The sequence below is a fragment of the Gopherus flavomarginatus genome, chromosome 6 (assembly GCF_025201925.1).
Source record: "Gopherus flavomarginatus isolate rGopFla2 chromosome 6, rGopFla2.mat.asm, whole genome shotgun sequence".
In the NCBI taxonomy this organism is placed as follows: Eukaryota; Metazoa; Chordata; order Testudines; family Testudinidae; genus Gopherus; species Gopherus flavomarginatus.
In genome coordinates this window covers 13,749,366-13,766,279 of record NC_066622.1, presented here as the reverse complement: position 1 = coordinate 13,766,279, position 16,914 = coordinate 13,749,366, and the positions used below count along the sequence as shown (strand labels likewise).

Here is a 16,914-nt window from a genome sequence, read left to right as displayed (position 1 = left end):
TGTTTTATCATTTGATATTAATGTTGTTTTTCAGCTTGGAGGTATATTCCTGTCCTTCAAATATTTTATGAACAGCTAACTTACATGCAGCTCCTTCATCCACCGGGACACCACCTCAACTGAGTTAATCTAATATTGATGCTCTGTTCACCTTCACTTTCTTGCCAATTCAACTTGCTGATTTCTGAGATCTCTTGTGACAAAAAATTGCTTTCTTCTTGGCAGCCAAACTGCCAGTGAAGCAGAGTTCTGCAAGGATTTTTTCCCCCTAGTATAGTAACTGGTTATATCTATTAGAGTCCAAGACACAGGAACCTTTGTAGAAGTTGGAGGGGGAGAGGCGAGGCCAAAGTACCCCTTCCCTCTGTGAAGGTGGCTGCTCTGGTACCTTTCACCCAGCAGTCCCTGCTGGGTGAAAGGTATAATTGCAGCACATCCTCAGCAAAATCTATTATTCTGCTGGATGGAAAAAAAATCTGCAGGGGACAAATTGGGGGAGGGGCAAGTTCCAGCGCCAGTGATTAGTCAAATAATGTAAGAGAGAGAGGAAGCTAAATGTATCCTTTGATCTTCAACTTTCCAGAACCATCCAACCAAAAGATAGTCGTCACATCTATTTTCACTTATAACTAGAGATAGACAAACAGTTTTTGATAAAATAAAACCTCTTTCTAGGTCTTTTGTCATTTCTAATTCCCACTGTTACCTAATGTTTTTAATCCTGCTGTAATAAATAATAATAATCGAGACAGTTTCAGGCTACAGTTACACTAGTTTACACAAAGAGTAAGTCCATGGACATCATTGGATGTATCTTGCATTTACATCAATCTAACACCAATCCATTGCTATCCCTCTTCTTAATGTATTATCATTCCTTGTATATATAATAATAAATAAAATACCACCTTAATTATCTTGATCTAAACTATCATGACATTTTTTCTTCAATCGCCGTTACTAAGGCAAATAAAACCAAATCAAGACTAATGGATTTTGAAGTCACAAAATATTAAGTCCATTAATCACAATTAATGGTAAAATATTCTTTCTAGTACTGACATTTTATTATGCAGCTGTACTTATTACCTGAACTTTTTCTTCTGTTTCTTGCCTGACATTGCAGCTGTTCAACAAGAGACTTTACCTCTGGAGGCAGAAAAATTCCAGTGAACCCCAGTCCTACCCCCAGGCTTCCTCCCAAGTCCTTTAGTTTTGAAAATCACTGGATGAATTTTATCTCTATTATTAGTTTCTGGCAGATTTCGGTAACTGAAATTTTCTACATGGTATTGTTTTCTCACTCTCCATTATTATATATGTGGCACCCACTAGAGTTAAGGGTCAACATTTCAGCCATAATCTCCTTTTTATATATTTATACCTATATTCATTTTGCCATCTGTAATAAACATATAATGATTACAGTGCCCCAAAGTGTTACCAAACAACTAAAAGGCCATAGTGTAAAGGCTAAGGTCTTTATCTAACACCATTTTTGGGCTATTTCTTAACAGCTCTAGTGCTAGTATTGAAAAGCTACAAAGAAAAAAATGAAATTAGAAATTAATGTGATATTTATTAGCATTCTGGGGATTGGAAATGTTTGTTCTTTACTGTTATTTGCAGCACTATGCCATAAGAATTACCTGAGGTCCCAATCATTGTTATACTAGTTTACATGCTACATCCAGGGTGTAGGAAATATTGTAGCGAGGAAAAGATATATTTAAAAAGTCAATATTCTTTTAGAAAGAAATGTTAGATCACTGCATATAAGCAAAAAGAAACATTTGGCAAGAGAAGTCTAATCATAGAACTGCCAATAGTCAATAGCTTCATTCTTATTGCAATTTATAATCCATCAAAATGGTGTAAATACAATGGGATGGCTAAGAACAAAAGACTCAGGAGTCAGAAAATACAAACAATCTTTACAGTTCAATCTTAACTCTGGTCTGATGCTCTTCTATGTTAGAGCGCCAAGGTGTTTTGTGAGCTGCAGTCAGTGGTGTGGTTTTATATTCCAGAAAAGGAAAAGTGTTTCTCTAAACACCGTGAAAGTACTTTCATTTAAGGTTTTTGGAGTGCAAGAACACAGCAGGTTGTCTATAACCAGCTTAGATGTGAAAGATCTCTGTAATACAGAGCACAAAGACATTGAGAGCTGATGGCATTGGCCAACCCAAGTGGACTAACAGTATGCATATATATGAGTGAATAATGGGAATGCAGTTCTGAAGCCCAAGAGAGACAAAACTTCCTAACATCTGAGCTATATAAGAGGTGTATTTAAAAATTGTTGAGCCGATATGTATAAACAATACTAAGCATCAGGGTTTTTTTTTAAGTATTTAGGCTCCTGTACACACCTTGTGGGATTTTCAAAAGAACCTATGTTTAGAGGTATGCTAAGTGATTGTTTGGTTTGCTAACAGTTCCAGAAAAAAAAATGTTTCAGGTTGACCTGTAATAAACATTTTTTTGAAATTATTGGCAAACAAATAAGTTGAAGAAAATTATTTTGGAGCGAACTAAATATTTTGTTAGACCTGAAATGAAATGCTTTATTTTCACTTAGAGGTTTTAAAATGTGTATATTTTTAAATAAAAAGAAAAGAAAATTTGAAAAGAAGTCATTTTAAATAGAAAAGACAAAGCATTTTCTTTATAAAATGTTGACATAGCACATTTTAATTTTTTTAGGAATTGTTTATTTGTTTGTTTGTTTATTTATTTGACCAATTCAGCAAATTTAACGCAAGTTCATTAAATATTTGGTTGACCCAAAACTGCAATTTTTGTCAAGAAAAGAGGAGAATTTAGTCAAAAAATGTTGCCCATCTCTACATAGGTGACTAACTTCAGTTGAAATCAGTGGGAGTTAGGAACCCTGATGCTTTTGAAAATTCCTTTAATAATATGGCCCTATGTAACCTGCTTAAGAATGATGCACATACTATACTTTTTTTCCTGCTGTACTCATACATGTCAGCTGTCAGCTCTGGAATGGTGTCTTTTCACCTATTCACATGTTGGTACAAATGTGGTGCATGGTTGAATTCGATTTAAAAATATCAAGGACTGCATAAAGGAAGAGAGAGTATATCTGTTCTATAGCAAATCTGTAATGGAAAAATTCTCCTAAAACTCCATTACACAGATTTGAACACCAAACAGCACCCATCCAATACACACTTGTTCCACTAAGAACATATTATCAGTACGATATCAATGGTATCCATATTTATTTATTTATTATTGTTCAATAGTCACTGGTACTTACTGAATGTACCCCAAAGATACCATACTAGCACCAATATCAGCTGAGATTAAATATGTGGAGTAGCAGAAGCTGCTTTGAACAACTCTAACTTGCTCCCTGTTTTAAACATAACTCAGAGAGAACCATAGTGTTTAATGGATTTGGCCTTAGCCGCACATCCTTTTGCATAGTCAGATCATGTTCACTTTTTTTACAGAGTGCCCAAAGTGTGATCTAGCCACATGCACCACATTATTATGCCCTTCTTGAGCTTCCTGAAATAAAATGGCAACATTCTTTTTTAGTATGTAACTTATATGCCTTTTGAGATGTCTCCATGTAGCCTGTATCTCTTTCTGTCGTATGTTCACCATACATCTGATGACTCATACTTAAACCTTTGAAATGTAAAGCCAACACTGACTCACCCATTCTTTCTTAAGTCAAGGCTTTAAATGTGTATAACTGTAAGTATATAAAGCAAACTCACAGTATTTCAGAGGAATATTGGAAGAGATCTTGAGTGCTTGATTGGGATGTTTGTCTTCCTTGGACATGGAGATTAATGGAGATTAAGATTAGAAAAACAAATCAACTGCAGTTTCCTACAGTTCATAGATTTTAAGGCCAGACAGGACCTTTAGATCATCCAGTCTGTCCTCCTGTATAACACAGGCCATAGAATTTCATCCTGTTATCCCTTTATTGAGCCAAATAACTTGTGTCTGATGAAAGCATATCATTATAGTGGGGTCAGCGTTGGTGGCCAATCTAAGAAGAGATTCACTACAGTGTATAGCAAATTCCCATTACATGTTTTTATTCCCCAAAATGTATTTGTCACAGCAGATACAGTCAATTCAATGTGATTTAATAAATACTGTTCTTAGAAAGACCCAAGTTGTAGCTAAAAGGACCAATAATCCCTCAGAAGAACTGTACGCCCAGCAATATTTGAAGTATTATAAGAAGGGGACATAACACCTTTCCCACCTCTAAGCAGTTCCAGTTTATCTGTAATTATCCTTTACAAATTTCAGTTAATTGTTTTTAATATTCAAAACAGGAACATGTTTTTTATTTTTAAATGCCTATTAATCATGCAACAAGATACCTTAGAAACTGGCCAGATCCTCAGTGGGTGTAAATCAGGATAGCTCCATTGACAATACATTGAATTACACCAGCTGAGGATCTGGCTCACTCTATTGCTGATTGAGTGTCTTACTGCACAACATATTGTGAAGTATGAGGTAGAAAGTCAAGCTACTTCAACTACTCCTTTGGACAAGCACAATAGTTTCCTATAAATACTATGCCTAGAGGATATGGTCCAATCCTGATGGGTGCTGAGTACCTGTAATGCTGATGAACTATAATGTGAAGTTTGCTCCTTAGCACCTCACAAGAGATAATCAGCACCTCTCAACAGCAGTTATAAAGGGAACTGCAAAGGTCAGTGGCTCTATTTTGGAAGGTTCCTTGGCATGCGTTCAGGTTCAATCCATATGGGTTCATCTCAAGTTTTGTTCTGAGATGTGAATTTAAACACAAAATATGGTTTCACATAGTATTTGACATGATCTTGATGCAAAACTGCAAATCAGCCCAAGATTGTTCTGAATTAAGGCTTGGGTTTTCTTCCAAGGTTTAGACAGCTTGGTGAACCTTTCAGTGAACGCAGTCTCAGTTTTGAGTTTGTAACAAACCGGCCACTACGTCAGCTTCAGATTTTTGTTTGTTTGCTGGCTTGCATCATTGTGAATATTTAACACAGAAACAATAATAAACCAGAATAAAAGTTGTTTTTTTTAAATGACCTATCTAGGTATTTTTGACATTTGAATGACAACCAATCAAAAAATGACCCAGCATTCTAAAGATATTCACAACTCACTGTGAATATCGCTGTTGAATAGCAAACATTAAAACAAAAACAAAACTCCTTACTTTCCAAGGGCAAAGCATTCCAGTTTAACAGATGAACCCTTCGCTGCGTATGTTGTTTCTGGAAAATGTACTTCAATCTTTGGTTCATACTCTCCCATCACACCTGTTGAACATCAAAACAGCTAGCACTCCAGTTGTGTGTCAGACCTGTCTAGTACAACAGGATTTCAGTGTAAAAGAAAGGATATGGTTATTTCTAAAATTAGAGCCTCATCCTGTTCCCATGGGAATCAATCAGCATTTTAAAAACAATTTCAGAGGGAGTAGGATTGGGTTTCTGAGTGAATTTTACCTCTATGCAAGCAGCCACTACGAGGCCCGGGAATTATTTGAGTCTATGTGGATCTTAAGTAGTGTATAGGTTTTGCACTGGGTAAATTTCACTTGTGGGTGAAGAGATTTGAAAAAACCTCAGCACCTAGAAGCTCCCATTCAGAACAATGACTACTAATACACACAGTGTTAACCACAATGCTGTCAAATATCGAAAGCGAGATGGTTAATGTTCAGTATGAGATGTGGGTGAAGATGAAAACAATGAAAGCAGCTGGGTACTGAGCACTTTTGAAAATCTGACCATTTCATTTAGATATCTAAACAGGATCTGAAGGTTTGGGGAAATCTTGTCCCAATTTTCTGTACTGAGCACTTTGGAAAATCTGACTAAGGGTTTAGCATCTTTAATGCTTACTGTGAATAGGATCAGTTTGGGGGTGTTTAGCTGTGCAGTGATTGTAGGCTTATATTTTTAGCCAATATGCTTAAAGCTGAACTTTCTAACTATACAGGGATAGGGTACGCTGCACCAGGGCCACCCAGAGGATTCAGGGGGCCTGGGGTCTTCGGCAGCAGGGGGCCCCCGTTTCGGTGGTAATTCGGTGGCAGGGGGTCCTTCCGCTCTGAGACCTGCCACCGAAGTGCCCCGAAGACCCGTAGCGGGGGCCCCCCACCACTGAATTACCGCTGAAGACCCGGCACTTTGGCGGCGGGTCCTGCTTCAGCAGTAATTTGGCGGCGAGAGGTCCTTCTACCCTGGAGCGGAAGGACCCCCCGCCGCTGAAGACCAGGAGTGGAAGAAGCTCTGCGGGCCCCGGCCCTGCTATAGTTTTCTGGGGCCCCCAGAGCGAGTGAAGGACCCCGCTCCAGGAGCCCCGAAAATCTCTCGTGGGGATGCCTGCAGGGCCCGGGGCCTGGGGCAAATTGCCCCACTTGTACCCCCCGCCACCCCCCGGGCGGCCCTGCACTGCACTGGGATTAACCAATCTGTTCAGATATTTCCATCAATCTAATGTCTTCACCCATATCCCATATTGGATATAAACCAATTTTTTTTTTATGTTTAACAAGAATTTTATTAACATTATGTGTGTTGTTCTTCACTGTTGCACAGTGCTTCAGAGATCACTGGCCTGGGGTCTGATCCAAACCCCATTGATGTTAATGGAAATACTCCCATGAATTTCAGTAGGCTCTGGATCAGGCCTCTACTCTCCCTAATGTAAAGAAAGAGGGAAGACGATAAGGAGTAGAAGAGATATGGAAAAAATATGGATGGAGAAAGGAGGGTAGGATAAAGGGACCGTGTTGGTAGAAAGGGGCAAAGAAGAATAGGAGCAAAACATTGGATGTTTGTACCTATGTTTTATATAAAATAACTAACTTATGAGCTATACATTTGTTTCGAGGCTCTAGTATTTACGCAGACAACACAAAAAATGATCTTCTGAATTAAAATACCATCAGAACTTCATGGCAGAAGTATTGCCCTATAATGCATGTTTGCCTTTTATTTATTCTAGGAACATAACCTGCTGTGTTTTGTTAGTTTATCAGAGTACTTTGAAAGCAGTATGAGGGATTACAGTTTAAGTAAACTATCCCATCAAAAAACTTTGCTAACAGATTTCCCAGCTATATATTCCCCATTGTGAGCATTTATTTAGAGAGCTGCCTAAAAGGTGTTTGGTTTTTTTCTCACTCCAATGACTTACTGAGTTTTGAGCTACCTCTGGATTTTATATTTGAGCAATAACTTGAATTTACGTTTAGAAAGCTTTGTCAAATTCAAATCAAAACATAAGCTTTCCTGGGAAGAATAAAATTAGAATGGGGGAACTGACATTCTTTTGCTTTCTTTCAGTTGTATTGTTTTGTCTTGTTGTAGATGTGTTTATTAATTAACCCCAAACTGAACCTCTTTCTTCATTTTACCAGCTAAGGTTAGATCCAAAGTCCACTAAAGGTAAAAAGGAATCTTTGGATCAGGACCCAGATAAGAAGTATGAATCTACATGTTTGTCTACAGGGATTTGTTATTACCTCAGAATGAATAGCTAATACATGATTTTAATAAGTTTTTTGTATTTTTTCCAGATAGTCACATTAAAAGAACTTACCATCACTACGGAGGATGAGTGGAGTGGGTGGGCCCCGAACACTTTGTTCTGATTTAGCGTTAGTTACAACACAGGTGTAATTGCCCACGTCAGATAGCTCTACTTTGGCGATGTATAGATTTCCTGTCTCTTGGGAGACAAATCGACGGCTGTCCTCCTGAACATACAAGGGGTTATCATTGAAGATCCAAGCATAGGAAAGGTCTGGAAAACATCAAATATTCATCACGCATCCTTTCCAATGTACTCTATTCCATGTTCGAGTGTAACCCGAATGTAACCAGTTTCAAATATCCAGTCATCCTTACAGGAGAAATTTGGGATGAACTCAGATAAAATAAGCATTGTTTGCCCTAAAACATAAATCAAACCTTTTCAGAAATTCATCAAATTTTGGATAACTTTTGTGCACCATTCGCTTTCATTTTCTAATGCCAATCTATTTCTTGGCTTCAACAAGAAGAAGAAACAAAAGTGCTGAAATGCCATGAAAAAGCTGTTTTAGTAAGTAATTTCCATTTATAATACTGTCCTAAATATCTGGCAGTTCTATTGCTCTTTCAATGGCATTTTGGCTCCCACATATCCTTATATTTATTCTGGAAGCTTAGTGTGTTTATATGTGTGTAGAAAAAGTTTGTTTCTCTCCCTTCCATCCATCTAGATATTTGTAGGCTATTTGAATCCCATCTCTTCACTGAGACATTTGCAAGCTATTTCTAGGTATTTGTGGCCCCATTACCACAGTGTCTGAAAGCTTTTCAGATATTTGAGAAAAGAAATAAACAATAACAATCCTGCTTTCTGTTTCTTTCCACCCTGTAGGAGAAATGGTTTGATATTAGCTTAAGTTTTTGTAGGATGGCTTATTTATATTTGGGAGTGTAAGTTGGTGTGAGTTTTGTTTTCTAGTTCGGAAGGTAATTAGTTCCATGGCACTTCCCATCTGCTCTAGGAGAGAGTTTCATAGATGCAGATCTTGTAAAATTTGTGTATCTTCCACACAGTTTTATTCTTGACAGTTTTATTCTACTGGTGGTATGTATATGTTGTGGGAGGTCACAATTATGGAGGGAGAGAGGATTTCTGAAGTAGTTATGGCGAATCTCATCAAGGGGTTTGAATATAAGGACAGAGACCATGAACTTCTCTCCCTACTGTTGCTGACATATGGATTTAAGAAAAATACCTGGGTGCTGCTGATGGGTTCAACTGTCAGCTGTGCTAACACATTGTCTGCACAGACTGGCGTTCTGGTAATTTTGGCTGGTGTTAGGTTTTAGAACAGGGATAACACTCAAAGTGATGATCACTGTGTTGGGCAACTTAAAGTTCAGAACTCTCCTACAAATGGGAAAGGAGAACAAGAAGAAGCCTGCAGCTCTCCGTGGCATCCATGAAAGGAAGAGGAACCTAGTTTTATCAACTTCTCCTTTGTCCCCTCCAGGGAAAGAGATGGGGTTTGTGTCCTGTGCCAGCCCCTCTGTCAGAGAAAAAGAAAGAGAAAGAAATAGGGAGAGGTATCACTCTAACACCCAATATTGTATAACTACTGCTTGTTTGTGTAGTGCTGCTCTTTACTGATGGACTCAAACAAGACCTAATAAGTGCATTTATGTCACTTTCTAGGAGCATCTCATATAAGAGATTGGCCTTAATACTATTGCATCTAAAAACTCTTTCCTTTGGGTCAGTAACAGAAAATCATGAGTTTTGCTATAATTATCACAGGTACTCTGGGAGTTAACTGACTATTTAGCAGATTACTGAATACCCAAATGGAGGAGCATACTGAATAGTGACCATCAAGTTCCATGTTCATCCCAATATTCTATTGGCCCCTTCTCTTCTGTCTTAAGCAACATGAGAAAAAAAAGGGTGATTTAAAGGTATATCACCAGATTCCCAAGAAGGGAGGAAATGAGGGCCTCATATGGACATACTTGAGTTGTTTATTTTTTCTATAATTTATTTTAAGAATAGGAGGATGTGTATGCCTTATGCTACCATCTACCTCTTGAGCTCTTGTAGCTCTCACCCTTATATGACTGACTTCTAGGTCTCACTTTGCTGTGGTCCCCATGCAGCACGGAATTCCTTGCCTCCCTCTCTTCTAACCCTTTTCTTTCACTCCCTTTCCTCTTGTTTCTCCTCTGTTTCTAAGTTTTCCGTCTGCCTCTGCCGCAGCTGCTCCTTTCTGCTGCCTGGAGTTTGACAGCTGCTGACTGCAGAGTTCTTTCTTTCACGTTCCAAAAGTGTTAGGAATAGTACTGAAATTCTATTTTTAATAAAACAGAGTAAATTAGAAGTTTCAAAATCCAAAGCTTAGCTCATGAATAATACATTTAAGAAAAGCTAACCACATTCTGCCAACAGCTTCATTTTTACATATCTCCCCCCCTACCATTATCAAATCCCTTTTTTAAAATGTAATTTATGTTTTTCAGTTATGGCATCAGTACGGTGTGATAATAAGTCTGTAAACTTCAGTAGTTTGTTGGAGTTTTACATTCTCACTCTACAACATTATATGAGTGTAATTAGAAATGACACATCTCTGGGGATCGACCAAGGACACTTTCCCTAAATAGCTAAAGCCTGTTTTACTACTAGACATTACACTTCACTGTTTGGATATACAATAAACCTAGAATAGATGGCAATTCTTAAAATAATGTCATACTTGAAAAAGATGTATAGGGACAGATTTTCAGAAGTGTGCATGGCCAGCTGGTGCATGGACTTACTCTGATGCAAACTCTAGTTTGAACTCACATGTAAAGCTGGGCAAAATTTCTTAGTCAAAACCTTTTTTGGTGAAAAATACAGATTTTGCAACATTAAAATTTTTGAAAATTCAAGTTGTTTTTTCATATTCTTTGTGTTAAAAATAATCCAAAAAGACAAAGAGCTTTCTTGAAATGTAATGTTTGTTTATTTTTTGGTTCAAAATGACTTTGTTTTGAAATCGCCTTTATTACAAAAATTAAAAATGCCCAAATAAAAGTTGACATTGAAATGTAATGTTGCAGGTTGAATAAAATGCTTCATTCTACTCATGCCTTTTTTCTTTTCATTTCATTGAAATTTCAAAAAATATTTTATCAAGTTGACCCAAAATGAACATTTTCCACTGATTTTTTTGGAATTGCCAGTGACAAAAAAAAAAAAAAGGCAATTAATAGGTCTGCTCACCTGTAGGTATCTGTCTGTGAAAATTAGAGCTTGTTTACATAAACAGTTAAATATCTGGCTCATAAGACTTTAATTTTGTTCTAACTGAACTAAACAGTCAATGCCCTAAGTGAAAAGAGCCAAATTTTAGGTAGATATGTGAAAAGATGTTTATTGCTGAGACCATAATTTCATCACATTTCACAAGTGTAGTGTGCATCCTCTGGGAGAAGGGTGAGAAGGACCAATAACACCTTCCAACATCTTTCTACTATTCTGTTCATATCCCCTTCAGCTGCAGGACTTAAGCATTTTAACTTTTGTTCTCCCCCCACTCCAACTTTTTTTTATACAGTTGCACCTTTGAGAGTCAGCCCTAGTTTGCACTGGATTTATAGACCACTCCACATCTCAAGATAAACCTAGGGTACTCTAGAAAGTGTGTGTAGGTAGTTCAGCAGATTCAGCGCTTATCTCTTCTGGTGCAATACTAAACCAATGCCCCAGTATGGTGCCAAATACTACTGTGTTGCACAGAGTATTGTGAAAAGAATGAGGAGTACTTGTGGCACCTTAGAGACTAAAAAATTTATTTGAGCATCAGCTTTCGTGGGCTAAAACCCACTTCATCAGATGCATGCAGTGGAAAATACAGTAGGAAGATATATATACACAGAGAACATGAAAAAATGGGTGTTGCCATACTAACTATAACAAGAGTAATCAATTAAGGTGGGCTATTATCAGCAGGAGAAAAAAATTGTAGTGATAATCAGGATGGCCCATTTCCAACAATTGACAAGAAGGTGTGAGTAACAGTAGGGGAAAAATAGTATAGGGAAATAGGTTTTACTTTGTGTAATGACCCATCCACTCCCAGTCTTTATTCAAGCCTAATTTAATAGTGTCCAGTTTGCAAATTAATTCCAATTCTGCAATTTCTCATTGGAGTCTGTTTTTGAAATTTTTTTGGTGGAGTATTGCGACTTTGAGGTCTGTAATTGAGTGACACTGTTCTCTCTAATAATATACAAAACCAAGGCCTGTTCAGAGGTTATAAGCCATTCCATAGAATGTAAATAGAGAATTATGTTCCTGCTATAGAAATCAATAGTGTGCTATTAAAACAAACAAACAAAAACTGATAAAAAGGATCTTACTCCCTACTGAATGCTATGTCATTTAAGAAACATTCTACAGAATCCTATTAAATGTCTATCAAATCCTATTGGCTTTACGCTATATAGAGCTTTTCCATAAGGCTGATCTCAGAGCCTAATGAATCAGCAAAGAAGGGTCAGCTTTTTCTCTCTGCTTCTCAGTAGTCTCCAGTCAGCCTCAGCTACCACACACTTTGCTAGGCATCTCCCCACATCTTTATCACATTATTGTATTTGGGCTTATCAATGTCAATGGGAGTTTTTTCCATTAACTTATTCGGGAGCATGTGCAAGCCCTTCTCCTTCATATCTGACTCTATATTTCTCCCAGTAGAAAGAGTATTAGAGCTCCCAGTCTTCTAACTGGAGGTTCCCCACCACCCTCTCCCTCCCTTCTTCCTCACAGGTCATACTTGCCTAGTGGCCAATTCAACTCCCACTGACGTCAAAGGAAGCCTTAATTTTAACTGAGTTCAATGGGATCAAATCCCTGGAGACCAAGATACCAAATTTTAGAGTTCTCCTATATGGCATAACACTAGACTGCCAGGCTTCTTTTATAATGCAACAGTACATGTTCTTTGCTACTATCTCTGTAAAAGTGAAGGTACAACTACTTAGACAATGTACACGCCTGTCACTACATTTTGGGTAGAACAGATTCAAGGCAGAGTCATTAAACTAGTGTATTATTGAAAGGAAGGTGTGCAGAAACCATGTCTGTCACTTGGAGGGTTTCCTTCATTTTTATTACTATCAGTAACTGAGCAAAGAGTCTGGTAAGGATAATATTGGACAGTGGTTAGGAGTGGTGTGAAGATCCAGTAAAGGAACAGAGAAAGTAGTTGACAGTATATCTCCTGGCTAATGATGCCTACTGAAATTAAAATGCTTGGAAGTTGCAAATATGCAGGCTAATTCACTGAAGGTCAAATAAAGGCATACTTATCTTTTTTTATTATTATTTATTTTTTTCTTCATTTATCTACAGGATCTCTGTGAAAAATGCAGTTACGTGAATCACCTCTTGCTATTAACATACTTGTGACAGTCTCAGAAGAATTATTGAATTTGGAGACTGTTGTGTAAGGACTACTGTGTTGTCAGTCGGGATACACATTTTACCCATCAGCAGTGATGAGGATTTTGGGGTGTTTTTTTTTTTCTGTTCAGAGAACACTACCTTTGAGATTTTCCCTTTGGGGTAACTACTTCTATATGAAATTAAAAATTAAACAAAATTTCTGAAGTTAAGGAGTAGAGGATTTTCCATACTTGATCTCACTGTTACTCAATTTACTCAATTGTTCTCTTCAACAGTAGCCAATGTCTCACGCTTTAGAAATATGAATACATTTAGCAAAATATGCAGTCTCGCACACGGTGGGCAGGGTTGGTCAGGGGAATTGTAGCCCTTTTAGAATCGCTTGCAGGTGATAAGCTTATTTACTGAAATATGTGATTTATTTCAAGAAATATTATAAGTAGTCCTAAAATTATCTAGTCTTTTCTAGATGTGGTAGGGCCACATAAAAGATTATATAGATAGATAGATAGATCCACATCTAACCCACAATGGATTAAAAACTAGGCAAAGTTACATCATTCGTTCATACTTTAAACTAATAAAATATCTTTAGAAAGATCTTGTGCTGTTCTGAAGAGAAAAACACACCCTCCAGAATATGCTTTATATATTGAAAAGAATGAAGAATCATGTTATTACAGATGACATTCTTTCCATTTTGGCTCTAATCCTAGTATAGCTGATTACACTGAAGTTAATGGGGCTATGCATAGGCTCTATCAGATAACCAGTGTGTAATATATTGCTGGATGGGGCTAAATAGGAGCGAATCCTGCTCAGTGGCACATCACACATGTGTCAGGAAAGCAGAACCTTGGTTCCAACCACATTTATGGGGTTTTCTGCAAACTTCTGAAGCAAAATCATCTGCAATACCAGCTGGATTCATTCCCAGGATACTGTAGGAACAGAGTGTGATTTACCCTCAGGTCATAAAAAAAATATTCTGCTACCTTATGGCAATTTTACACCTGGAGAGTATCCTCTGGCTATATGTGCCTGCAAATTACGACTGAAAATCAAATTCAGAGAAGTGTGAAACTTTTAGGATTTGCTTAGCATAAAATCCACAACAAAACAGGAATATATTAATGTCATTTTCTCCTCACATTTGTAATGAACACTGAGGTGTCAGCCTCTCAGACAAGCTTGCAAAGTGTAATTTTCCAGTTTGCTTAAAATATTTTGAGTATATTCAACACTACGTAATAAGCACTGAATGACAACTCTTATAAGCAGTTACTGCTGGTTGGTCTTTGCCCAAATCAATGTGCTTGGGCACCAAATACTAGAAAATGATTCCAGCCTTTCAGTGGCAATGGCCTGGATACTGCAATTGACTTTGTGTGAGCAGATCCTTTCAACTTCATAGGACTCCAGTCACTTCAAAGGGGGTCCATGTCAGTGCAGGTGTCCCATCATAGGGAAAAAGGCCCTAAGCCCATATCCACAAAGGGATTTAGGCACTGAGATGCTGAGCATCACAACAGCTAACTTTTTGGTGCTTAGAAAATCATTGGCATCCACAAAGCCTGAGTTAGGTGGCCTGGGTCACTATAAAATGTATGGGGAGAGATAGGTGCCTAAGAATGGGATCTTCAAAAGCCATCATGTTAGATGGCTCCCTGCTTAAGCAAGCCAATAGTAGTTGCTGATGAAAAGGGTATGTCGTAAACCCTGCCTCATTCTGGGATTTAGAGACCTATCACTCCTTGGGATCCACAACTGAGAACCTTTGCCAAGAACCAGGTGCCAGAAGCATCTTTGCAAGAAACACAAATGATTGTGATGCCCTCTCCCTTATAGAGCAGTGATTAGAGCACTCATTTGGGAGGTAAGTGAGTTGGGTTCTATTCTTCCCTATGACTGAGCAGGAGAAAGAATTCAAATAGGGGATATGCTACCTTGTAGGAATGTGCCTGACCCACCAGGCTGTGGGGTATTCTGATGGAGAACTATTTCCTGTTGTAGCTTTCTGCTTTGGATTAAATACTTAAATAGTCATAGGGCCAGAAAGAGAGTGTCTGAGAATGACTCTCTTGCCTGGTGGTTAGAGGTCATCTAAGAGATGGGGACTCAGGATTTAATCACCCTACTCAAGTGGTTTCTAAGCCTTCTTGTGGATGTCAGCCCTGGTTTCCAAATACACATGGAGCAAAGTCTGCCTGCACTAGTGCTCTAAAATGAAAAACATGTAAGTGTTTAACTCTATGCCCATGAGTAGTCTCACTGAAATCATAGTAGGAAAGCTAAACATGTACTTTCATAGAGGGGATTAGATTCCAATCCTGCAAACACTTATGCATATGCCTAACTATAAGCATATGAGTAGTTCCTCTGTGATCTATAGGACTACTCAGATGCTTAAAGTTAAACTCTTGTGTAATAGTTTGAAGGAGCAGGGTCTCAGGTTTCACATACTGGTAAAGGAGTGTGACAATGGGTCTTTGGTTCCAGTTCAACAACAAAAGAATCCAACTTCCTTAATGGTCAGCTCCAACAAACTAATATCCCTGTTGTTTGCTGCATTCATCTGATTAATTAACAGCTTTTTAATTTACTTCTGTTACATATTATCCATACATGAATACTTCTTCTTAAAAGAGAAAAGACCAGTGACTGTGTGCATGGTTCCCACTGAATTCAGTGGAAGTTTTTAAGTCACAACTTCTTTTTTAACCTGTATGTAACTGGAGGGGAGAGAGAGAGGGACAACATCCTCAGACTTGCTATTTTCTTTTTTCTTTTGTTCTTCTTTTTAAGATTGCACAGAATTACCAGTTAGTAACTGATGTGGCTGACACTTCTTCCAGATACTGTGGCAGAGAGAGATTTAAAACACCTCCCATGACAATCAGACCTCCTGAACCTTGTTAACCAGTGCAGGTAGTTTAGCAGCTGCACCTTGAAGAGTGTTGATGAGCATAATTAGTAATAAGTTGCTGATTCTATTAGGGGTGTGAGGCTAGGTATATAAATCCACATGTAAGTAGATGCAGAAAGAAGCAAGATGGTTTGGATATTGTGGTAGAAGAGTTATTTTAAACCTAGATGAAATCAGCTGTTCATTATTTTGCTTACTTTGAAGTTGACAGAAAAAAGCCTTTCCTTATAATTTCTTCTTTTATTAGGACTACCAAAAAGCCTTGAAGAGTCAGAATATTCTTGATTGTAACATTCATTTTGCTCTAAAACGTACTGTCTTTATCTATTAATGTGAGTAAAGGGACAGATTAAGGCTGAAAATTTCAGGTCTGGCTAGTGACTGGCAGTTTTAATGTGCAAAATTTGAGATACCTTAAGGCTATTACTGAAAAATTTGGCCAAATTATTTAAACTCCATCAAGGTGTTCAGGGTTTCTTGCTGGAGATCTTTATCTCCTTTCTACATGACAATCTTCCTACCCAATATATAATTGACCTCTTTTTTTTGAGATGATGTCAATTTCTCCTTGCACTGCTGGGAAAATGGAAGATAACCATTATATCTTGGGTTGGAGGATGAATAATCTTAGAGGCATAACTGACAATTTTGTTTTACTTCATACATGATAGTATTTACACATTGGGGAAATCAGTTTATTTTAAAATTGTGCTTTCAATAACGTTTAAAGTGCATTAAAAGAAGAGCACCTTTGTGGCTATCTATGTACTACAAATTCAGAATTGGCAATGAACTAGCGTCTATTGCTCTGTTCTTTTTCTCTTAGCAAATGTGCGTCTAGTGGTAAGGCTAGTTTCAAAACATTTATAAAACAGAAGGACAGAACCTCAGCGGCTGCAAACCTTTACAGCTCTATCAGTGGGGTGGGATGTGAGGACCAAGTGGAGCTTTTGTTCCCCAACCCCCACTTCACTACTGCTGTCAGAGGTGGGAAGAAC

At 37.8% G+C, this 16,914-nt stretch overlaps 2 protein-coding genes across 5 annotated transcripts in view; both read right to left on the bottom strand.

Annotated features, from left to right (window-relative positions):
• LOC127053138 (neural cell adhesion molecule L1-like protein) overlaps positions 1-16,914 on the bottom strand; it is a 1,307,741-nt gene that overhangs the window by 539,310 nt on the left and 751,517 nt on the right. The gene's annotated exons all lie outside the window — the stretch shown is intronic.
• The window catches only part of CNTN6 (contactin 6), a 222,840-nt gene that overhangs the window by 75,506 nt on the left and 130,420 nt on the right, over positions 1-16,914 (bottom strand). For 2 of the 4 annotated variants that reach the window (XM_050957317.1, XM_050957318.1), the window contains exons 6-7: positions 7,612-7,815; positions 5,216-5,318 (exon numbers count right to left, since the gene is read on the bottom strand). In XM_050957317.1, the coding sequence (XP_050813274.1) occupies positions 5,216-5,318; positions 7,612-7,815 (307 nt within the window). Of the gene's footprint in view, positions 1-3,755; positions 3,814-5,215; positions 5,319-7,611; positions 7,816-16,914 lie in introns of those variants that run through there. The other 2 variants (XM_050957320.1, XM_050957319.1) reach the window with 2 other exon arrangements.